The sequence below is a fragment of the Taudactylus pleione genome, unplaced genomic scaffold (assembly GCF_031769625.1).
Source record: "Taudactylus pleione unplaced genomic scaffold, aTauple2 ptg000037l, whole genome shotgun sequence".
Lineage (NCBI taxonomy): Eukaryota > Metazoa > Chordata > Amphibia > Anura > Myobatrachidae > Taudactylus > Taudactylus pleione.
The window spans coordinates 7,109,926-7,135,772 of record NW_028284439.1 but is presented as its reverse complement, the minus strand read 5'-3'; the positions used below and the strand labels follow the sequence as shown (position 1 = coordinate 7,135,772).

The 25,847-nt window shown below is 46.5% G+C and overlaps 1 protein-coding gene across 2 annotated transcripts in view; it reads left to right on the top strand.

Moving 5' to 3' along the window:
* Nucleotides 1-25,847, top strand: part of LOC148538712 (transient receptor potential cation channel subfamily V member 6-like) — a 128,786-nt gene that overhangs the window by 11,477 nt on the left and 91,462 nt on the right. For both annotated transcript variants that reach the window (XM_088452366.1, XM_088452367.1), the window contains exons 2-4: nucleotides 17,067-17,158; nucleotides 19,399-19,521; nucleotides 25,467-25,607. In XM_088452366.1, the coding sequence (XP_088308492.1) occupies nucleotides 17,067-17,158; nucleotides 19,399-19,521; nucleotides 25,467-25,607 (356 nt within the window). The remainder of the gene's footprint in view (nucleotides 1-17,066; nucleotides 17,159-19,398; nucleotides 19,522-25,466; nucleotides 25,608-25,847) is intronic.

The following is a 25,847-nucleotide window of genomic DNA, read 5'->3' as shown; positions in this document are numbered from 1 at the left end:
GCAAAATACTTTGAAGTCTTAGTAACAGAATGAGTCTACTCAAAAAATTCACCTTCTGCCCTCAAACATTTTCTCCACCTCTCAACCCAAGCTGTGAATCCACTTTGGAAAAATTCCAGTGGTTGGTGTTTGACCCAGGAATGTATGACATTTTTAACAACCTCTAGTTTTCAAAATGTTGACCCCGGAGACAGTATTTGAGAGGGCCAAACAGATGAAAGTCAGAAGGGGCCAAATTAGGACTGTATGGTGGATGTGGCATTAATCCCAACCCTATTTTGGCAATGTCCGCAGATGTTGCCATCGAAGTGTGAGGTCTAGAATTGTCGTGGTGTAAGATGACATTTGACAGTGGAATTGTTGACCCTTTTATTTCAGATGGCTTCTTTCAGCTTCTTAAGTGTAATAATGTATCGACCACTGTTGATTGATTGGTTTGGTTCCAAGTAATCGATGAGAATAACACCTCGGCAATCACAGAAGAATGTGGCCATTCCTTTGTTTACGGATTGCTGTGATTTCAACTTTTTTGGCCTAGGTGAACTTGGGTGTTTCCATTGCTTTGATTGGGCCTTTGTTTCTGGGTCATAAAGGAATACCCAGGTCTCATCTCCTGTAATGACATTTTCCAAAAACATCTCAGGGTTGGCTTCAAAGTTGATCAAAAGGTCATTGCACACTTCCACCCTCTGGGCCTTATGATCCCTGGTTAATTGCTTTGGAACCCATTTAGCACACACTTTACGATATCCCAAGTCATTGATTAGTGTTTCAACAGTGCCATGGCTACATTCAAGTTCATCACTGATATCTCTGATGGTCACACAATGGTCTTTCTGAATCATGGCATCGACTTTGTGTCAGTTCTCTGCTGTCACTCAGTTGATGCTCTGCCACCACGAGGTTTGTTGCACACGGATGATTCTCCCGTTTGAAAACGCTTCATCCACCTTCTGACATTGCTATAGTCAATTGTACGCTCACCATACACTGTTTTTAGTTTTCTGTGGATTTCTGTAGCACTGCAGCCTTCTTTTCCCAGAATTTCAATGATGGCTCTTTGTTTCATCTTGGATTCCATGGTATTTCTTGGACTACCTAAACAAAAATACATATATAGCTAGCAAACATATTAAACTACAAACTGACAAAGTTTCAAATAAATGTTGCATATTATTTCAGAGTTTTGAGCATTTAGGCATTACTTTTTGGACAGCCCTCGTATTTCCCTGACAGTCATATCTATTTATATAAAACGCTAATGCTGCTCCTGACCTCTATGGGGGGGAATTCAAGTGTTTTGTGCACCGGGGGCCACTAGATGGCGCAAACATGTTTGCAAATGACTTGCGTGCTGCAAGTGTTTACATAAACAAAGTATGAGTCAATTTGCTGTTTGGAGTTTGCTCTGCGGTTCTATATTTTGCTGTTTCTTGAAATCTCAAATATTAAGCTGTTTTTTGGGAAAACATTATAACAAATTTGACTATTCCCACTGACTATTTCCTCATTTCGTAGTCTTTTTGTGTATGGTTTATGTAGGTTATTGGTGTGGCAGTTTATAATGACCTTTGTGATTCAAAATTGACTGGATTTTCTATCCATTCCTTTTAGAGCTGAGCGGATTAACAGGCAAAGACAGCCATAGTGAGGTTTGGTCCAGGCTGATTGCTCCCAGCTGGGAAGACTCTGTGAATATGCAGCACTCAGCTGCTCATAGTGCTAATTACAGGGGCGTATCTATAATGGGTGCAGGGTGTGCGGTGCACACGGGCCCCCGGGTCCAGAGGGGCCCTGCACCGCTCACCCTGCAACCATATTATCTAAAACTCACCAGTCCGTGGTCCAGCGTCGGGTGTCAGTGCTGCACAGAACACTGTAAAATGGCAGACGCTGACATTTTTCCCACATTCTGCGCATGCGCAGTAGACTCTGGGCACACTATAGTACCCAGAGTCTACTAACTCTGCGGTGGCCAGTCAGCCACATCAGTTGGCTGCTGGCCGCCAGGGAGAGAGGATGGGGCCCAGCACGGGGAATGCACATGGGCCCCCTCCTCTCTTAAGACACACCTGGCTAATTACCATAGGCTGGTATAATTTGCTCACTTGAGATTGGCTCTGATTTCTGTTATAGGGCAGCCAGTCTATTCCTGCCTTGCCAGAAATAGTTTCTTGTGGAAGTTGTACCATCCAGACCCTGTTCCTGTATCTGCTGTTTGGTATTCTTGGTTCCTGTCCTGGCTTTGCCTTGTGCTACCTGTACCAAATCCACTCTGCAAGTCATTGGTGTTGTGTACTTTTGCTATTCCTTCCTGCTATATATGTACATATATCTTGCTGCTATTATACTCCATTCTGCATTATATGTCACTGTGCAATTCCATACTACCAGCTGCATGTGTATCTGAGTTTATTACTATAACATCTTGCAATATATATCTGTTGTTTGTGATTGCCACTATTTTATGTAGTTGTGTTTATATGCAATCGTATTCTGTTATTGTCCGCAGGCAACACTGCTCTGTGGTAATTACCTTGCAATATCATTACTTGTTATTGATGATACCTGTTAGCGTGCATTCTATCTTGCTTGTGGTCATTTCTGCAGGCTGCTCTGTGATTCATATTACCTTTGTACTACTACTGCCGTTTTTACCTTGCGAACTTCCACTGTTTGTATAAGCCCCTACTGTCTGGAGGTTAAGACCTGGCGGCATCCTAAGTACCGGTGAGTGTGTCATACTCTATGGGAACAACAGGTGGTTGTTATAGGCAGAAGCCCTCCCTAGAGTGACTCTAGGGGACTTATGCAAATACAGGGGAGATTCATTACACTAGTGTACACGGTGGTCATATGCTGATAGGGCATCAAGCCTAACTGGAGAACAGGAATACTCAAGTCTCTGCAGTAGTCCACTCCTCTTTCAACATTATTTATCTTCTTTTTAAATTATATTTTGAACTTTTTTATCACATGTAGGGAGGGATGCACCATTGCATTATTTCTGGTCAAACCTCCAAAAAAAAAGTTTTCGGAGGTTTGGCAGCTCACTGCATATGTACCAAGCCCCAAAATGCAGTATATTCTGGAGCTTGGATGCGGTGGGCAATGCCATCTGTAGACTTCAGGGTCATAAACCTAGAAGTCTCTCTATTGCAAAGGACAGCTCTTACTGGGAGAGTTGTCCTTTGTGATTTATTCATGTTTATCGGCCTGCATGAGATGAGTAACGGGATCTTTAGAAGGCATTGCCTAATAGAAGCCTATAAGCTTATATTCCCAATTTCCCCTGAAAGGGATCCTGAGAATGATCTCACCTGGGTAACTCTTTCCATAATATTCAACATAGAACCAGTCACCAACATTAACTACATCACTGTGACAGTTACATTAAGTTCATCAGTAGAAAGAAATTAAGTTGAAAATGTCTTGGCATCTGCTGTGATACAATTTAATTTTCATGTATTGTGTCCTATATTTCATGGATTGACCCATATACATTATTAATGCCATTCTAACTACTTTAAGATGTACTATGTTATAAAAAGGGAAACACTCCAGCAAATAGGAACAGAACTCATTAGCACAGAGAGACCAAACTCACCCCCAAATAGCACAAATATACACCCCATGGAGCCCAGAAGCACCCCAGAAATTGTTACACCCCCAGACAACACCCACTCCTTTAACAGGTATCACAATGGTAATTACATCCCTCCAATAACACAGACTAATGGAGGGTACATACAGTCAGATTTTCTGGAAGATATGAACGATAACGTTTGTAAAAAATCATTACATCGTTCATATCGTTGACATGTTTGACATTCATCGACGAACGATGTGCGTGCCCGCATGTCAGATAACGATATCTGAAATCGACTGTATTTGCAGTCAGATTTGGACGATTTAATTAATTTAAATACTGTCAGAAATCGTTAATGAGAACGTTGGTAAAAATGTTCAAATTGTTCATCGTTTATCTAGCAAGTCTGACTGTGTGTATGCTCCATAACAGCAATGTAACCAAGCATAGAAAGTACCTGATCAAGAAGGAGGGCACTTCTGCGTACACTCATATACATTGATATATGTGTACATAGTTACATATATTCATATAGATAGACTCATACATACATATTCCTTTTTATAGTGAAATACCTCTTTTTTATTTATACTGTACATGCTGTGTTTCATAGGTACAGAATTACTTATATACATACTCATATACTTGGAAAAACACCCACACACAGACCCTCATACACATATTTGCACATATATTCATATATACTGATGCATAGGTACATATTCATAAACATATATATATATATATATATATAAATACATATGTACACATAGTGTTCACTCTAGCTCCAGCAGCAGGCAGGGCAGCGGAGCAAGAGAGGGCACCTCTGTGCACGAGCACCCGAAAAGGGGGCGTGGCCATTGAAAAGGGTGTATGTCTATAAGACGCGTCACCTTTTCGTCACTCTTGGGGGCGTGCCCGGCTCTTATGGACATGACGGGCAGCCCCCAAGCGCTGCGGACAGGTAGAATAGATGCCGGGCGCATGCGCCCAGTGTCTATTCACCGGCGGTGACCGGGTCACTGCCCATTTCCCCACCCGCCGGACACTGCGACCCATGGGTAAAGACGGCACCCGCAGGCTATCTTAGCGGTGCACTGCGCGGTGAGGGCAGGGTGCTTTTTGCCCTCCAGAAAGGGCGCAGTGCCCCACTAAAACAGCCTAGCAGGAACTCTATACACACACACAGTATATACAATATATATATTGTGTATATGTATATATATATATATATGTATAGTGTCAAACACACTGCTCCTTTAGTACATAGCTAGGTACACAAATTCTCATAAACATAGGTAAGCATACACAGGGGCAGAACTATGGGAGGCAATGGAGGCACCTGCCGCCGGGCGCCAGCACTGAAGAGGCACCTCCGGGATGCAATCGGGAAGCCAGCTGACATTATCCCGACAGCCGGCTTCCCGACTGTCATATCACGGGGAGAGTGAAATGACCGGCATCTAGATGTAGACGCCGCTCATTTTACTGATGCCGGAAGACCCGGCGCCCAGCATCCCGATCGAAGGGGGGTGGGATAGGTTTAGGGCTCCCGGGGGGGACTTAGAATTAGGCACCCCCCGGGAGGTTAGGGTTAGGCTAGGGGGAGGGAGGGTTAGGGTTAGGCACCCCCAGGGGGAGGTTAGGGTTAAGCACCCCCCCGGGGGACTTAGAGGGGGGATTAGGGTTAGTCACTTGGGGGGGAGGTTAGGGTTAGGCACCCCTAAGGGAGGGTTAGGGTTAGGGGGGTAGGTTAGGTTAGTTAGTACTCACCTGGGGACGATCGGGATTTCCAGCGCTGTTGGGCTGCCGCTGCCGGGATCTCTTCCTCTGTCGGCCTGACACTGCCAGGATTCGAACTGCCGTCCATGCGGCCGGCGGTATTACATACTGATTCCGCACCTCCTCCATCACCTACAATATATTCACTCCACTTAGGTCTGTAAATATGTACCCAGAGTATACCATCACGGCTGCTCAATACATGGCTTCTCTTCCTGACACCTGAGAAGCTACCATAACCATATACTAGTGGTCGGCAGAGTCAGCCCTATTATAAGCCATTGCCTAGGGGTGACTGGAATGCCAAGGGACATCCGACGGCTCTGATGCTGCCCCCACCCGGCGCAGCCCCTCCATCTGCCGCTGCCCAGTGGTGTATAACTACGGTGGGTGCAGGGGGTGCGGTTGCTATGGAGCCCGGTGGCTTAAGGGGCCCACCAGCCCAGTGTTCACACTCCCTGCACCCTCCATTTGCCGGGCCCTCGCTGGGAGTGTGTTATTAGCGGGTGCCCGGTTCCTTATCTCCCCTCCCCCCCCCGCCCCCGGCACCAGCAGCAGCCGGAGGATGGAGTTCACTCCTGAGCAGTGCACTATGGGAGTAACGTCATGATGTCACTCCCATAGTTCCTAGGAGTGAGCACTGGAGTGGGGTTTATGTTAGGTATTGTTTTTTTTTGCATGTGTATGTGTGCGTGGGGGGGGGGCTTACTACTGGGGGCATCATATGGGGTCACTACAGGGGCCTTACTATTGGGGGTACCATTGGGAGCACTATAACTGGGGGCACTACAGGGGACCTTACTACTGGGGGCACTTCAAGGGGCATTACTACTGGGGCACTGCAGGGAACATTACTATTGGGGGCACGACAAGGACCCTTACTACTGGGGGCACTGCAGGGGACATTACTACTGGGGGAACTACTACAGGGGGCATTACTTTTAGGGGCATTATTACCAGGGGGCATTGTTACCGGGGGCATTACTACAGGGGCATTATTACCACTGGGGGAACTGCATAAGAGGCACCATTACAGTGGGCATATATATATATATATATATATATATATATGTGTGTGTGTGTGTGTATACTATATATATATATATGGAAGTGGAATTGGGAAAAGGCATGCGCCTAATAGTGTAGTATTTAAAACAAAAAAGCACGTGCTCAAAATATAATGTGCGCACCAAATAATAAATCTTTAAAGCTTATCTGTGATTCCTTCACTGGGGTTCCATATGGTGAAATGTGTATGGTCCTCCAACAGATCAGGAGAACCTTAAATAGGAAAGGTTTAAACCGAGCCAGATAGAATGCAAATATAGTGTAGTATTTTTGTTTACACAGCACATATAGTTTATTATATATATATCGCGTACCAGAAGAAAACTTGAACATCTGCGTGTAATACTCTGATAGCTCCTCTCTAGGCCCTCATAGTCCGCACACAGGTGGATAGGGTTAGCCTCAAACAAGCAAAAAATGACCCTTATCACAAGTGTGCTTTTTCACAAAAGGGGGTCTTTTAATCACATTTACGGGGATACAGAGTAAACAGGGGTTAACAAAAACATAAAAGTTAGGAATAGTAAAATGCTTATCTGCAATGTATTCAGCAGAGTGGAGAGGTACTGGAGCAAGGTCCCTACGCGTTTCGTCCTTTTAGCCTTCCTGAGGACTGCCGTGACTGGGGGCAAGGTAGTGGTGCAGGTGGAAGGAAACACAGTGGCACGGATGCAGGAAGACAGGGTGGTGCACATGGGGAAAGACATATTGGTGTGGATGAGGGCATGCAGACTAGCACAGTTGGGAGAACACACAGCTGTAGGGATTGGGGAAGTTATAGCAGCATGGAGACAAAGATAGTGTACATGTATAGACAGAGTATGATAGTTTTAGCAATTGGGAAGCTGAATGTGTATAATGAATGAGATGGATGTATGGAGTGAGAAGGATGTTGGAACTCAGTGACATTTTTATGGTGACTGAATGGGAAGATTGTTGGCACTGAGTGGGATGTTGGAGCCACATAACTGCTCAGACCTCAGTTGCATAGACTGCATGTGTGTATTCCAATGAACACACAATTCTGTGAATTAGCAGCTCCACCATTTTGCGAGTGACAGCATCTCACTCTTTGAGAGTGTTGAATCTGCAGTTAACCAAATGGTGTCATGGCATAAGGTTTTTTTGTCTATGGAATTTCATAGCTTTTTTAAAATGTATTAACTATCAGGGTTTGGATGAGCAAACCGGGCCACCTGCAGGGGAGAAGGGCAACAAAATGGTACACTAGCACAGGTGGAAGAGGGGACAGCACACAGGAGGTGGTTTGGGAGGTGCAGAATGCGAGACAGCTGTAGGCGTGCGGGGTAGTGGCAGCAGCGGTGGTGCAGAGCAGTAGCAGCAGTGCAAAGGGGGCATCAGTGGGAGACAGTGGGCTCACTGGTAGTGCGCATGCACCTGAGAAAATAAAATCAATAAGTCACAGATGCACAAACGCAGCAGTGAGATCCATCTATGCATTAATGATAAAAACTGAATGTGTAAAAATAAAAAAAGGTGCCCCCCCAAAAAACAACCAGCACCAGGCTTTTAACTGCCAATCCTGGTTGTGTTTAAATACAGGGGAAAAATGACATAGGGGTCCTCTGTACTTAAGCACAACCAGCACTGGGCTAGTCAGAACCAGCCCTGGTTGCCAAAATACGGGGGACAAATGATGTAGGTGTCCCCCTTATTCAGTGCAACCAGCACTGGGCTCTGAGCCGGCCCTGGTTCTGGAAATACAGGGGAAAAATGCGTAGGGCCCCCTGTATTTACGAGAACCAGCACTGGACCCTTTCTAGTGAGGGGGTGATGCTACAACCAGGGGAGCCCTTTCACCGGGCCTCCCAGTCAAAGCATCACCCCTGGCCGCTAGTCAGCCCAGGCCGGGATCCCTGGGGAGCTGGGGACCCCACCAAATAGGGGGTCCCACCCTCCAGGGAACCCCAGGCCCAGGCTGAAAGCACACCCCTGGGCGGTGGGAGCTTGTTTGATTGTATTGTGTGGTGCATCTGAAAATATAATTATTGTCTTTTGCAGCAGTACTACAGGTCCCAGCAGCCATCCCCGCATACTGGTACTTGGAGAACCACAAGTACCAACAGGCGGGGCATTAAGGGCCTGTTAGTACCTATAGTACTCCTGCAAAAGAAATATTAAAATAAAAAAGAAACAATTTTTAAAAATATTTTATTATGCCGCACCTTCAGTCTTTAAGCTCTTTTCCATGGCTGGCGCTTCCCCCAGGACTTCTATGGCATTTTCACCTTGAGGGCGAAGGCCTTTAAGCTCTTTTTCCCGCCCGCTGACCTTCCAGGGCTGGGGCAATGACGTCACAAGCTGTGATTGGCTCGTGGCGGCCATCTTTGAAATGGGCACGCTCCGTTCTCACCATTGAATTTAATGGTGAGAACAGCTCATTGGCTGAGAGGCGGAACGCTCGTCTCTCTCAGCCAATGAGTACTCCGCGCCCGGTTTTGTGAACTGAAATCCCAGGCGGAGCTGTCATTCGGGTAGTAGTGTCCTTAGAGGATACTACTAATCTCCGTAGGTCCGCGCAATTGCGTTTTGTTTTTTTTGCCAAGACCCTGGATTGCTTGAAGAGGACAGATCCATGCATAGGAGGAGGTGAGTATGGAATTTTTATTACAGGTACTCCATTGGATTATCTACTGGAGAAGAGGACAGATTGGCTTCAGGGATACTAGGTGAGTATGTGAGTAGTGTATGCATGTGTGTGTGCATGTATGTTTTAAGAAAATTTTATTTTTCTACCAAGTGTATTCTGTGGTTTTTTAATATTGCTTTCGCTGTGGCCCGTAGTGCCCCGCATGCTGATACTTGTGGTTCTCCAAGTACTAGCATGCAGGGGAGGCTTGCTGGGAACTGTAGTTCCACAGCAAAAGACAATATTTTAATTCTCTCTTTGCACCACACTTTACATAATCAACCTGGCACCCACCGCTCCAGGGGTTTCTGGGGATAACCCCGGGCTATCAGCCTCCTGTTCCTGGGGTGCCCTGGAGAGGGACACCCCTTTATTGGGGGGTCCCCAGCTCCCCAGGGATCCCAGCCTCTGGCTGACTAGTGGCCAGGGGTGATGCTGCGGCTGGAGGGACCGGTGAAAGGGCTCCCCTGGCTATGGCATCACTCCCCCACTAGAAAGGGTCCGGTGCTGGTTCTCGTAAATACGGGGGGCCCTACTCATTTTTTCCCCTGTATTTCCAGAACCAGGGCCGGCTCAGAGCCCAGTGCTGGATGCGTTGAATACGGGGGACCCCTACATCATTTGTCCCCTGTATTTTGGCAACCAAGACTGGTTTTGAAAAGCCTGGTACTAGTTGTGCTTAATACAGGGAACCCCTACATCATTTGTCCCCTGTATTTAGCACAACCAGTACCCGATGCTGGTTGTTTTTTGGGGGGCGAGTCCATGCCATTTATTATTATTTTTAAACACAGAAGCAGGTATCACAGATCTTCCAGCTCTGAGTCTGCATTCTGTGTGCTGCTACCTCCCCCGGGTCCTAACGCCTGCCCCACCACTGACCGCACTGCCGCCTGCACCACCTCCGCTAAGGCCCGCTACCATCCCCGGTTCTGGCCGCAGCTAACGCCCGCTACCCCCACACCTTTCCCCCGGGTCCCACTGCATCTAATGGCCACTATTTTCCCCGGGCCCACCACCGCTAAAGCCCTCAAATGACGGCCATCTTTGTGCACCCAAGTGAAGCCATAGTGAGTGGAGGAGGCTCCTACTGCGGCTGCGCAACAAGTTGAAATTTCCTATCTATTCAATGGTGCATTCTTGAGGTAATAGTTTAAAAACTGTAACTTTCTAATTTACCTGATCCCCAAAACCATGTACCCTGGCACAATAGCTACCTAATAAAACAAACCCCAAGTCTAAATTCGTCCCCTACCCTGAGTTATGCCTTCCCCCAAAAAATACCATAAAAGAGACAGTTGGAGCTTTAGATTACTCCCAAATCCTCATTTTTGTTGTTTATGCCCTGAAATTTGGCATGCAGCACCGAGCAACATTTCTACCTGGCCTTGCCAAATTTCAGCTCAGTACCTCCAACAGCTTTTGAGGTGTAGCTCCTTAAACACCCTGCCCCCCCTAAAGAATTCTCTATGGAGATTTCCGTTTTTTTAGATGCAGCCTTAATATAAGGGCACGACATATATATATATATTGTTGTCGCTGCTCCTTAGCAGCTTCTTATGCCAGTGAGACACGTCCAAAAAGGGTGTTTTTGAGGGATATCCTGCACATTTACTTTATACTGACCTAATAGAAACATAGTCACATATTAGGGGGTGGGAGGGCACCAAATGATAACTTGTCTCTGGGCGTCTGGGATGAACTTACGTCACTGAGCACACACATACAGATACTAAAATTATATATATATATATATATATATATATATTGGTACACATACAAATATAATCAGAAATACAGAAACCCATTTACATACCATATATACTCGAGTATAAGTCGACCCGAATACCTACGTTTACCCAAAAAAACTGGGAAAACTTACTGACTCGAGTATAAGCCTAATGTGGGAAATGGCAGCAGCTGGTAGTGCCCCCAGTAGTAATTCCCTCTGGTTGTGCCCCCAGTAGTAATCCCTCCTGGTAGTGCCCCCAGTGGTAATCCCCCCTTTCAGTGCCTCCAGTAGTAATCCCCCCCTGGTAGTACCCCCAGTAGTAATCCCCCCTTTTAGTGCCCCCTGTAGTAATCCCCCACTGCTAGTGCCCCCTGTAGTAATCCTCCCCTGGTAGTTCCACCAGTGGTAATCCCCCCTTTTAGTGCCCCCTGTAGTAATCCCCCCCTGTAGTAATCCCCCCTGGTAGTGCCCCCTGTAGTAATCCCCCCCTTGTAGTTCCCCCAGTGGTAATCCCCCCTTTTAGTGCCCCCTGATAATGCCCCTTGGTAGTGCCCCCTGTAGTAATCGCCCCCTGGTAGTGCCCCCTGATAATGCCCCCTGGTAGTGCCCCCTGTAGTCATCGCCCCCTGGTAGTGCCCCCTGTAGTCCCCCCCCCTAGTAGAGAGAAACGTGAAAAGAATAAAAAAAAATAAACACTTACCTTAAACTCCCGCTCCTGGTCCCACCGCTGTCCGCTCCTCCGGCCGCTTTGCATGGGAGAGACATCGTCATGACGACGTGTCTCCCATCACCCACTGCGGGACCCGGAAGATGGCTCCCGCAGTGGGAGCAGCAGCAGCCGCTGAGAGTCTGACAGACTCTCAGCGGCTGCTGATTACACCAAACACGCAGCTGCCAGCTCCGGCGGCTGTGTGTTTGTCAGTGTGTAGCGCTGACCGAACTCCGTCCGGTCAGTGCTACACTTGACTCGAGTATAAGCCGAGAGGGTGCTTTTTCAGCACATTTTTTGTGCTGAAAACTCGGCTTATACTCAAGTATATACGGTAAGTACGTATCTGTTGCATGAACTTTTCATTTTCAGCCCTGCAGCTAGCTCCGCGCCCCCTCAGTGTCATTCATCTCTTCCCCAAAGGAAGAGGGGAGGAGAGGAGAGCTGCTGGTTTCACAGCAGATGTTAGCGCTGTGATAGTGTAAGAGCCTGGGCTCTAAGGACAGATGTGAGGGACGATGGGTCATTGGACCTCATTCAGAGACGGCCATTAGTTGCAAGCGGTCGCTCTGAATCAGGGCGGCCGCTTGCATCCTGAACGACCGCCTCCTTGTCGATCACTAAGCTGTGGGTTAACACCCACAGATTTGGCGACCAACATGGGTGATGGTGGCGATGGTCAAGACCATCGTGACTATCGGGCTTTATGACCAGACCCTAAGGTTGGGTCTGGGCACTCGTAAGCCCCAGGGAGCTTCCTGCTCTGATCGAGCAGGAAGCTCCCCACTGACATCAGCAATGATGTCAGTGGGGCCGCCCCCAAACGGCAAGCGTTCCGGCGGGAACGCCTCCGTTTGGGCAGGCACGCTCCCTGCCCGCCTCCCAAACGGGGTGAGCTATCACTCACCATCGACAGCTCGCCCCGTCTGCTCCGAGACCCCTAGCGATGGAGCGTCCGTCGCTATCCGGGTCTCGCGCATGTGCACAATGGAGCCGGCTCCGTCGTGCGCAAGCCCAGTGGGGCAACATCGAGTAGGTTGCGAGCACTCATCGCTTGCGACCGACTCTGAATGACCCCCATAGTGTGATCGGGCATAGCAGCAGCTGTGGCTGATCAGATCCGCAGCCGCCACCAACACCATGTAAAAAAAAAGATGTCTTTTTAAGAGACACTTTTTTATTTTAGTTTTCTGAGTGGACTATGCAGCGCCCTCCGGTGGCCGGTGCCCTAGGCAGCTGCCTAATGGTAGTACCGGCCCTGGATCCACTATAAAGTGGTTGATGGTAGGAACTAGCTATGCACTCCATGGGGAGAGCCACAACCACTGTACGAGCCATATCCCATGTGTGGACCACACCCACACAACATTGGTTACGTCACCCCATCACTAGACACACTGCTGTAGCGCTTGTCACACCCCCAGTAGCGACACAAAGTAGGTCCTCCAAAAATGTCAGCTCCAGGCCCATGTGGACATTAATCTGGCACTGTACATGTTACAGAATGTGTTTAGCGCAGTAGTCCTCCAGATAAGAAGTTATACCCAAGTACACATGTGTTGGCCAAGGTACTAATGGTATTGTGTGTGTAATGCAGGTGCTGGTGGTGGTAAGTCCACATGTGGTATACTTACCCACTTCTTAGATTTATTGTAATCTGGTACAACAGCAAGTAACAAATGACACGGGGATATCATAGGTGTAACAGCCGTAGGCAATCTGTATGGAATATAGCAGCCTGGAGCGTAGGATATGCTGGGCGTTGTAGTGCGCCTGACATAAACTGGTCGAAATGCACTGGTAGATTGTAGCCCTGGTATTGTACTATATATCGGAGGTGGTATAGGGCACTTACAGCTATGTTTTGGTGCTGAAATGGGCTGACTGTGATGAGAGTCCGTTCTGTCCTGATGGACACAATGGAGTAAAGACTCGTGAACACATCCTACATGCTCAGTAGCACATGTCAGAGGTTGGACCCCTTCTGACTGACAGGATGCTGGAGGGAGGCCACACAGAAGCATAATCCTCCCAATAATATTTACTTGCTATCTGGGGCTGGTTGGCACCTTATAACCTGGAGGGCAAACACGAGCAACTGGACCCAGCTTTTCTAACAATGTGTTAACAAAAAAGCACATTTATGAAAGCAGATTATATTACTAGGTTTTTAATGCTAGCAAAATACTTGTAAAGGGCCTGACATTAGAAACCATTGTTTCTAATGTCGCCATTCCCATTGTCATTTTTACTAGTGCTGCACATTGTTTTTTTTTTCATACAATTCTAATGATGTGGTCATTAGAATGTTCTCAAGGTTATCCCGAACTGCAGACTGTGGGTCAGATTAACATAGGGGTGAATGGGGAAGTTGGCTGGGGCCCCCACAGGGCTATTACTGGGTTAGTGGTGTTCAGTATCTGTTCCAGGTGCTTTAAGAGGTACCTTGCCCAGATCATGAGTCCCCGGGAGCATCATGGATGTTATGTAATGACATTGAAACACTGCCGAACAGATTGACCCTGGGAGAAGGATTACTGCAGAGGATTGGAGTGGGCACTTACCAGCAGCCCTATTCTCAGCTCTTCTAATATCAGTGAGACACTCAGCTCCAATATCTGTTGAGAGCACTAGAGACTGGAGTAGGGGACAGAGAATTATAGAAACGCATGTAGATGGGGGCAGCACAGTACAGGACAATCAGATGGGCCTGTGGAAGAGTCAGGTGGCACAAAGGGGGAATGTGGAGAGGTCTGACGGCATGAAAGGGGAATGTGTAGGAATCTGATGGGGCTATAAAAGACATGTGGAGGGTGTGAAGGTTTCTATAAGGGTCGAGTGGGAAAAACCTGGGCCTGGGGAGCCTATTATTCCATGTTAACTGTTTTTCATGTGAAAAGCTGGCTATGCCACTGATTAAGAGCTACAGAAGTGCAGCTTTGTCTATAGAACATCATCTCTATAGTCAGATCTGTTTGTCCTATATGCACGACCAGAGTTTTGCACCTAGCTCCACCAAATTTGGCATGGTGGTGTAGTTTGACCAGGATTAGGTTTTTGCCTAGGTTTGAACTTTGTGGGCCACACTGTCACACAATCCATAAAAATGGGAGACACTTAAGTTACACAGGTACCAGGGCTGACTCCAGTGGAAATTGGCAGTCTGCCAAAAACCTGTGAGAAAGCTACAAGAGTATCCTTGTAACCTTAGTCTGAGCAAACTTAGTGACTCATGCAAGCTCATATTAAATCCAGAGCCTCTGTGTTTGCAAGCAAGGGGTAAATAGAACTTTGTGGGCCACATAGCTATATCTTAAAAGGACTCCCCCCAGAGGTAAAAAAAAAAAACAACACATACATTTGCCCCCACATAGAGCCCATTCATGTTATTCCACACAGACCCCATTCAGGTTATGCCACACAGAGCCCATTCAGGTTATGCCACACATTAGTACCCCTCTTACACATTATGACACTCAGTAGTAGTGCCCCTTATACCTTATGTGACACAATAACACCCCTTACACTACACAGTAATGCCCATTACACATTATACCACATCATTCTACATTATACCCTTTACAGATTATACCACATAGTAGTAATGCCCCATATAACACATTATTCTACACAATATGTAGTGCCCCTTACACAATATGCCCCCCCAACAACCCACCTCTCCATGTCCCTCCAGCAGCCTTTCGCCTCCCCCTGTGTGCCATCAGCAGCCAGCAGATGTGGACTTGGGACTGAGCCGCCAGCTAATTACAGCTGGCACACCGGCAGGCAGTGGTAGACATAGCCAGACAGTGCTGGCGCAATTTGCATCTGGCGCCGGTCGCAAGCCAATCAGAGCACGCGGACTGGAAGCCAATCAGGAGCTGCCACTGCTGATTGGCTTCCATCCATGAGCTCTGATTGCTTCGTGACTGGTGGTGCTGTCTCTCCATGACTGTCTGCTAGCGGGCCTGCACCAAATCAACATCGCTGACACCTGGACCCCCCTTGTGTGCGTGATAGAGTGCATTGGGGCACCCGTGGCTGCCATTTTCCAGGTGATTTGATCAGCCCTGATACCGTGGGAGTCCAGAGAGGTACAGTAGGTATTAAAAATATGGGTGCAGGGTGTGCAGTGTTGGCCCCCCTGGACCAATAGCTACGCCCCTGACTCTGAGCCTTCATCCAGGCAAGTTGAAAATGTGGTCATGTGACTATAAATTCAGTTCTATTTGCACATATTATTATATATGTAGGTTAGATTTTATTTATTTATTTGTATGCTTAAAAAATTGGTATGGATCAGTGAAGGAATTTTTAAAAGATATCGAATCCAATATTTTTTTTATAAAAAAATCCCTCTGCCCAGTTATTAGAACAGCACAAGTCTGATCGCCGTGATACATGCCATATAGTCGTGTCGTGCCATATAATAGTTAATTTTATATTTCAGTGCTTCTCACAGATAGGGCCCGGGGAAAGGGTTAGGGACACACACAAATAAAGTTTAATCTGGGCCTACTGGACATATATGGAGGTCTCCTGATACCCAGGACCCATGCTGTTTAGCATATAGAGCCTTCTGCAGAGATGAAGCAAGACCTATGGGGGACCCATAGCAAAATTTAAACAGCCCCCCCCCCACTCCTCATTGGATCTTTCCAACTGGCTACCAAACCTTCTAGGACACTCCGCTATGCCCTCATTTGTTTTTTCAGTTTTCCAAGTGTAATAGAGTTTATGGTTTCACTTTAATGATTAATGGATGACCTGCATACTTCCACCACATAAACTCTCACCTTCTGTTTATGTTTTACTAATATTAAATAGCGTCAGACCTGTAGATGCTTACCTGTATACAGCACTGAACTGTATATGTGATAGATAAGGTTATATAAATTCTGTGTCCTGTTACTTATTGCTGACTCAGTTTGTCTTTTGGATTCTGTTGTCTGCAGCTAGCTCTGACCCAGCCTTTTTTATCCATATAACAAGTCTGCCACCATCCTTGACCCAGTCTTGTTTGGCCAATTCTGCCTGTGTGCCCCCAGCCCTAACTCAGTATTCCTTGACCACTCCTATCTGCCAGCCCTGATCCTATCTCTACAGTCTGTTTGCTGCCAGCCCTGACCCAGGATTGTAGTTGTGTACTTGCAGTATTTATACAGCATAGAAACTGATTGTCTCTATTAGAGATGTGTGCAGACCCCTGTGTATTGGTAAAACCACCCGCAAATGTTATGGTTGTGGCAAAACCACCCTCAAGTGTTTTGGTTCGGATTTGGTTTTGGATTTCTTTAAAATTGATAAATCATGTAATTTGGACATGTTTACATGCAATCCAAAACCGATATTCGGTCTCTAAATCAGAGTTCCGAACATACAGCAGACTCGAGCAGAGACTCATTTTGACTTGGAATACTTCGGACGTGGTCGTTTTTCAGGAAAACCAAACCGCACATCTCTAGTCTCTATTGTGTAATTGATATAGACAATGCCCATTATCTTTTAACCTGTAATTAACTTAATTTATTGACAGAAAGGAAAACCTTTTTTTCAAAGCAGCAAAGGAAAATAATGTCAAACTTCTTAAAAGGCTAATTGGAGAAGACAGTGATCCATCTATGAAAGGTATGTTAGAAACTTAAGATTGCATATGTTATCAAACAAGTGAATGAGTTGCTCATCCATGCAACCACCCTAATATAGATACCAAATAAACTTCTTCCTTTAGAAATTATTTATAAACTCTCAGAACTAGAGGCTTTACTTAATGACACTTGGCCTGTTTCAGTAGTGAATATGATTATGGACCAACATCGAGCAGTTGTTTGCCATCACGTAAGCGTAAGCCGTACTGCGTGTGCGCAGCGATCGCACGGCGATTACGGGCGCACAGAGCAATACATCGCAAAGTGAGTGACAGGCTGTCAGCATTTGGGGGGGTGATAAAAAAAATGCAGGCGTGTCTTTATGTTTGAACGCCGTTTCTTGGGCATGCAGAAATTAGGCACTGTGACGGCATACACAGCACGAGAGCTATCTGAGTGCAAGGAGACATGCAGAGTCTGCAGCTGGTTAGATCTGTTGTAAATGCTGCGTGACTGCCCAATGTGCGTCAATAGTACCGATGTTTATGCAGATTCGCGACATTGAACAGCACTGGGCGTAATTAACTGCGTTAGTCACAATATTCATTGTGACATGCATTTACCATTGTGTCAGTTTGTATGCCTACCACATAGGAAAAGCAGGTGACTTACTGCTTATTTGTCTTTTTTGGCAAAAAAAAACGCATACCAGCTCTCTAAACAGCATTCCCAGAGGCAAGCTCTGCATGACCCCAATTTAATGGACCAATTTACAGTGCTTTACATTGGCTTTGCCTGATCAGGCTTAAACTTTAATAAGTTGAGGGGAAAGTTCTTCACATCGGTGAGCCTAACACAGGGGTGTAACCAGAACTTTGTGGGCCCCATAACAACATTTTGAAGGGCCCCAACTCGGATGCATCTAAAGAGACACCTTTCTCTGCTGCAGTTGTTCATTGTATGCCCAATAGCAGTGCCCTAGGCTCGCCTCTCTCTGCCAATGAAGGATCCCCGATCTGGACTGTCTAGCGGTCAGGGGTGATGCTTCGGTTGGGGGGCCCGGTGAAAGGGCTCCCCTGACTGTGGCATCAACCCCCCACTAGAAAGGGTCTGGTGTCAGTTCTGGTAAATACAGGGGGATCCTATGCATTTTTCCCCCTGTATTTCCAGAACTAGGGCCGGCTCAGAGCCCAGTGCTGGTTGTGCTTAATACAGGGGACCCCTACGTCATTTGTCCCTCGTATTTTGGCAACCAGGACTGGTTCTGAAAAGCCTGGTGCTGGTTGTGCTTCATATGGGGGATCCCTACATTGTTTGTCCCCTATATTTAGCACAACCAGTACTGGGGCCCCAAAGCCCGGAGCTGGTTGTTTTTTTTTTTTACACAGGTCTTATTTTTAAACACAGAAGCACAGACGGGTCTCCCATCCGTGCTTCTGTGTGTGTTGATTTAAACACAGATGCAGGCATCACGGATTTTCCAGATCTGAGCCGGCATCTGTGTGCTGCTTCTTCCCCTGGATCCTTACGCCTGCATCCCCGGGTCCTGGCAGGAGCTAACGCCCGCTACCCCCCCTCCGCCGGGTCCCGGCCGCAGCAAACACTGGCTTCCTTCCCCCCGGTCCCGGCCCCTGCTACTGCCGCAGAGTTCAGCCATCTTGGTGCACCCAAGTGAAGCCACAGTGAGTACACCTGCTGAACGCTCCTACTGAGGCTGCCCAAGGAATTGAAACTTCCTATCTTAATAAAGGCGGATTCGTGAGGTAATAGTCTAAAAACTGTAACTTTCTCATTTACCTGAACCCCAAAAGGCCCTATTCTGGAACAATAGCTACCTAATAAAACAAACCCCAAGTCTAAATTCGCCCCCTACCCTGAGTTATGACTTCCCAAAAAAAACCCATAGAGAACAGCAGAAAAGTGGTCCTAACTGAGAATGTCAGAAAAAACTATCAGTTGGAACTTTAGATTACTCCCAAATCCTCATATTTTTATGTTCATGCCCTGAAATTTGGCATGCAGCACCGAACAACAGTTCATGCCAAACTTCAGCCCGGTACCTCCAATAGCTTTTGAGGTGTAGCACCTTAAACACCATGCCCCCTCCCCCCCCCCCCTTTGGAATTCTCTATGGAGATTTCCGTTTTTTTTTATTCAGCCGTAATACAAGGGCACGCTAGTGCCCTTATAATATATATATATATATATATAAATATATATATATATATATATTATATTGTAAGAGAACGTACATATGACAATTCTCCCCTTTTCTTGTAGGTGCCATGGGGGAAAGTGTGATACACATCGCGGCTATGTATAACAATAGAGAAGCTATGTCTATGTTGTTGGATGTGTTCCCTTTTCTAATCAATAAGCCAATAGAATGTGACATTTATAAGGGTAAGTAAAATGATTAAATGATTACCATATACTTATCTAAAACACAAGATTTGCAATATGTATTTCACACATTGGTGAGTAAATGAGACCATGGATTCCTGAAGTTTTAGTGATTATACACATTAATGTTACAGGATAACGCTATACAACATCTATTTCACATTTAACATATGTCAGCACAATATAAATACCGCCCAGTCGTATCTACTGGACCATCCAAACTTCCATAATAAAATGAGACCTTTGTAGGGAACATTTGTTTGTGTAAATTATATTTATATGGGGGAGATGCACTAAGCCTTGGAGAGAGTTAAAGTAGAAAGTTATAAAGTACCAACCAATCAGCTCCTGTCACTTTACAGGCTGAAAAATGACAGCTAGGAGCTGATTGGCTGGTACTTTATCACTCTCTACTCCTGCCACTTGAGAGAGTACTACACAGGGCCCTAGACAAGATACATTTTTGGCCCCCCCCTCCCTCAATCCACAGCACTATATTTTAATTTCTGATTCAGCACCTGAAGAAAAGGTCCACTCTGGGCTTGAAACGTTGGCTATGTGTGTATGATTGGGTACGGGATACTGGCGCTCTGAATCCCGATGCCAGCATCCCAATACAGTTAGGTTACCGATAGTTGCCGGTAAGTATCCTAACCCTACCCCTAAACTATTCCTCCCTCCCCGCAGCCTAAACCTAACCCTCCCAGCCTAACCCTAACCTTCCCTCCCAGCAGCCTAACCCTAACCCTCCCCCTCGCAGCCTAACCCTAACCTTCCTCTCCCAGCAGCCTAACCCTAACTCCCCTCAGCACAGACCCTCCCCCCTCATAACACAAGCCATATCTTTCCTCACATCACTGACCCCTCTCCCTTCTCAGCACAGACCCCCGTTCCCTCATAATAGAAAACCCCTCTTTCTGCCCATCACTGACCCCTCTTCCCGCTCAGCACAGACCCCTTTTTCCACACATCACTGACCCCTCTCCCCTCTCAGCACAGTACCGCCTCTCCTCACAACACAGACCCCCTCTTTCCTCACATTACTGACCCCTCTCCCCTCTCAGCACAGACCCCCCTCCCCTCACAGCACAAACATTCTTTTTCCTCACATTACCGACCCCTCTCCCCTCTCAGTACACATCCCCCTCGACTCACATCACTGACCCCTCTCAGCACAGACCCCCCCTTTCCTCACATTACTGTCCCCTCTCCCCTCTCAGCACAGACCCCCCCCCTCCCCTCACATCACTAACCCCTCTCCTTTCTCAGCACAGTCCCCGCACAGCTCAGACCGCTCTCTCCTCAACTTCCCTCACCTCTCACAGCACAGCACATTTTTGCCCTACCTGCTAGCTCTAGCAAACTTACCTGCTGGTCGGGTCTGGGGACATTTGTGCAGCGGACCTGTCCTGCTCCTAAATGGATCTTCGAGCTCCGCCTCCCAGTAAGTATAATTGCGACGTGACTTGTTGACGTCACGTCGCACTCAGTGGCGTAACTAGGGGGGGTTGGGCAGGGTGCGTGCCCTGGGCACCATGGGACCGGCGGTGCGGGGGGGCGCTGCCGGCCACGGTCTGGCCCGCCCTAGTTAGCCACCAGTGTAGCGCCGACCGCAGTGAGTGCGGTCAGCGCTACACATTTACACAGGACCGGTGCTAGGCTTCCAGTGCCAGTCCTGTGCTGCACACCTGAGCCCGTTCCCTCCCCCTGAGCGCTTGCCCAATAGCGCCAGGAGGAGGGCTCAGGCTTTGCATAATACACGCATCGCTGCCAGCGCTGGCAGCGATGCGTGTGTTAAACAGCAGCCAATGAGAGTCAGCTAGACTCTCATTGACTGCTGCAGCACCCACTGCAAGAGCCGGGCTTCCGTCCGGCTCCTGCAGTGGGTAATGGGACAGACGTCATGACATCATGACGTCTCTCCCATAATGCTGAGCGCGCCAGCCCTGGAGGACTGGCGGGCGGCGGTGGGAGCGGTGTCGCGGACCGGAGCAGCAGCAGCGTGGATTCAGGTTAGTATATTTTTATATATTTTTTTTTAAAACCTGCCTGCACTACTGGGGGCACAACGGAGGAGGGGGGTGGCTACTACTGGGGGGACCTCTACTCTGGGTGGGGGCTATTACTGGGGGCACCATTATTGGGAGGACCTCTACTGTGGGGGGCTATTACTGGGGGCACTTAATCGGGAGGGGAACCTCAACTGGAGACCACTACTTGGGGGGGGACTACTACTGGGGGCATTATAAAAGGGGCCTACTACTAGGAGCACTGCACTGGGGGGACCACAACTGGGGGCAATAATAGGAAGGACCACTACAGGGGGCACTGGATAGGGGGGATCACTACTGGGGGCCTGCATCAGGGGGACCACTACTGGGGGCACTGCATGGGAGGGGGGGGAACTACTACTGGGGGCATTATAAAAGGGACCTACTACTAGGGGCACTGCACTGGGGGGACCACTACTGGGGGCAATAACAGGAAGGACCACTACAGGGACCACTGGAAAGGGGGGGGGGTCACTACTGGGGGCCTACATCAGGGGGACCACTACTGGGGGCACTGCATGGGAGGGGGGGGTACTACTGCTGGGGGCACTATATAAGGGGCTTACTGCTAGGAGCACTGCACTGGGGGGACCACTACAGGGGGCACTAGATAGGGGTGATCACTACTGGGTGCCTGCATAAGAGGGACCACTACTGGGAAAACTGCATGGGGGGGGACTACTGCTGGGAGCACTATATAAAGGGCACTGCATAGGGGGGGGACTACTACTGGGGGCACTATATAAAGGGCACTGCATAAGGGGATACCACTACTGGGCGCACTGCATTGTGGGGACTGCTACTGGGGGCACTGCATAAGGGGGAACACTACATAGGGCACTGCATTTGGGGGGACCACTACTGGGGGCACTGAGTAAAGGGAACTAATTGGGGGCTGTATAAGGGGGACCACTACTGGGGATACTGTATAAGGGGCACTACTATGGGCCTGCATTAGAGGGACCACAACTGCATACTGGGGGTACTGTATAAGGGGTACTACTGGGGTTAAGGTGCATATGGATAGGAATGTTCAGCGTGAAAATAAAGGGGTGTGTCATGTTGACACGCCCCATTTTTAAGTGACCACGCCCATTTTTTTTCTCGCGCGCGCACATATCGGGGTATTGAGGGAGGGGGCTCCCTTTTTCAAATTTGCCCTGGGCTCCAAGTACCCTAGTTACGCCACTGGTCGCACTTACAGAGCAATGCTCTTGAATAGGTATGGGCATGTTATTGTCAGCCGGCCGCATACCCTGCTTAATGTTAGGCCATCTCTGCCCTGAAACTCCACCTCCTCCCCCCACCTGGTAGGGGCGGGGATCTGGAAGTGCTGCTTATGCTGTGTGCCGACTCCTCTCACCGGCCGGTGGCAGCAGCAGCAGCTCCAAATGCAGGTTCTGTCCCGGCTACTATTTGCAGCCTGTCACTCTAGTAATCATGGTGCAAATTGCAGTTCAATATATTTCACCCATAGGGCGGTATTCAATTTAGTTTCGCACGCGCAATAAAGTTTCGCCTGCTGGACTTTTCGCCTATATCGCGTATTTTAGCCACGGAAACTTTTTGTGTGCTTCCCCGCTATTTGCTTTATTCAATTCTAAAAGATGCAAAAACGGTGACACGCGAAGTAATTGCCTCTAATTAGCGTCTTTGCACAAGTGGTGAAGAATGGCATAAAGCAGTTTTTTTGTGAAAATAAGTAGTCCTGGTAAATTTGGGGTACCTGAAAATGGGTGCTAGCATCTTTTAATGTCTCTAAAGTGAAGTTTTTAAAAAAAAAAGAAATTCCTCCCTCATAAAAGCACCTGCAATCCCCAAAACACTTGACCCCTTCTTAGAGCACTCCCAGAACTTTATTTTGCTAGTTTGCGAAGTTGTCCCCCCACTTTGTGCTTTTTCACCCCCAAATTCAAAGTACTTTTTTGGGGTGTTATTTTTTTTTTTCCAGGAATTTTTGGACGTAGTTGTCCTTTGGGGGCCTGTTCCAGGGGTTCTGAGTGGTCTCCCCACCTTTGCACCCCAAAATACAAATGTTGCACTTCTTTTCTCCTGCTATTCACAGGCAAATCTTTTTCGCCTACTACATTGCATTGACTTTCTGCATACGCGAGAAGCGGGTGGAATTGAATACGGAGGTCTGTTTCCGACAGGCGAAAAGTCGCAATCGCGGATCTTGGCTTTTCGCGTCTAATTGAATACTTGTCATAGTCTGAAATTTGTTTTCTTATAACCACATTTATAGACATGTATGATAAATGATCCATTCATGGGGCCTCAAGCATAGCAATAGACCAATTGTCTGATAACACAGCATTTGTAGAAGGCATTAGATGTAGGGGTGGGCAATAAGCGTCCCCTCAGCTGTTATAAAACTACACATCCCAGCATGCAGTAGCACAGTTTTGCTATTTGGGCATGCTAAAACTGGTTCAAGGCATGCTGGGATTTGTCGTTCAACAACAGCTGGAGGGCCACTTATTGCCCACCCCTGCAAAGTGTATATACACAGTAACATATTCTATATTACTTTGTTCAAACAAGCTATAATAATTGAATGGTTGAAGTATGCTGTGCTTATAATGGGAAATCTATGGTGTATCATCTTTATGAAGTTCAGTGGCATTCAGTCTCCATTATTATTCTCTCTTTGTAATGATATTTACCTATGTATTAAGGTTGGATGTTACAGTATCCAACAAAGAAGGTTTATGTTTTATTTGTTTTGAACAACCAATACACTATATTAACTTCACTAACACAAATTGTGTAACTAAAAGCATTAAAATTAGAGATGTGTGGGTTTGGTTTTACTCAGATATGTTCAGATCTCAAAAACGGCATCGCATTGGCTATCGGTTATCATGTGATTTGTATAATCCGAACTAAACCGAACTTGCAATAATTTTGGTGAAAAGAACCGTGTTAAACCGTACCCGCACATCTCTAATTAAAATAACAGATAAATAAAGCTTTTTGTGAGTGTATTTGGAATTTTGCAACAACTATTTCAACCTATTAATCAAATAAAATGTGTTTTGCTTATTTTTCTAATACAAATTATTTATGACTAACAGCTACTCACCGACATAAAACACTTTAAGGCTTTAAGACCGTAATAAACTAATTTGCTAAATTGTGCATACCATTTTAATGATATATCTACAATTTTACATTTAATATGAAATTGGGACATATAAAATCAGATGAAATAAAGACGGCATATAAAGATTCTGTCATCTGAAATGTTGAATTTGAATTTCCTTTCATTGATAAAGAGAATTTACATTTTATAGATTTTGCACAATTAATAATTTAATATATGAGATATAATATTAAGTTATCCTCCTCTGTGTAATTTAACAATATGTGATTAAGTGACCATTGTTTTAGCTTTTGCAATGCATAATGCAATTATTCTGTCAGGTGTATAATGGTTAATGAAATGTGAGCTCTTATTGAGTAGTCGACATGAAATACTTTTACTGTAAAACTAATCTTTAACATTTATAGGATATGCATGTTAAAAATGAATGAAATACCTCCCAGTCATTTGCTGGCGCACCACATCAGAACCTAATGAATAGGATAATAGTGATTCTACCTTATTAGGAAATCATTCCCATCAATCCCTTAAATGCCCAAATCATTCCTTTTGCTGCAACATTACCCTTTATTAATATCACATTATCTGGTTTTACTGAATTTGATGTTCCAGTGATTAACATGATATTAAACAGTAAAACAGAGCTTAATAAATCTAGACTTAATGACGGACAATTATTTCCCCAAGACTCAGACTACAAGTATGGTACCTGACACGTAGAAAGATGTCTAGTCTCTAGCTATACGCCTTATGAGAGACTTATCATTCTTATCATTCCCTGTACCCAGGAGAGACTGCTCTACATATAGCGATTGTGAACCAGAATACAGAGATGGTGAAGGAATTGCTGGACAGGAAGGCAGACATGCACAACGCCCGAGCAGTGGGGAAATTTTTTGCTCCAAGAAAGAAAGGACATTATTATTATGGTATAGTAAATAGAGGAGAAGTTACAAAACAAATTCTAAATTCTCTGTTTTTTAGAGAATATGATAACATGACCAATCTTCAAGTAAATTCTAACAAAATTGACTTGTTGGCCGCCAAATGTGAATTTATCATTGAAATAATAAATTGTTATTATGTGGGGATGGGTATGGCATCCCGACGGTCAGAATCCTGATGGCTGGTATGCTGGCAGCGGAATCCAGATGGTGAAAATGTCACCT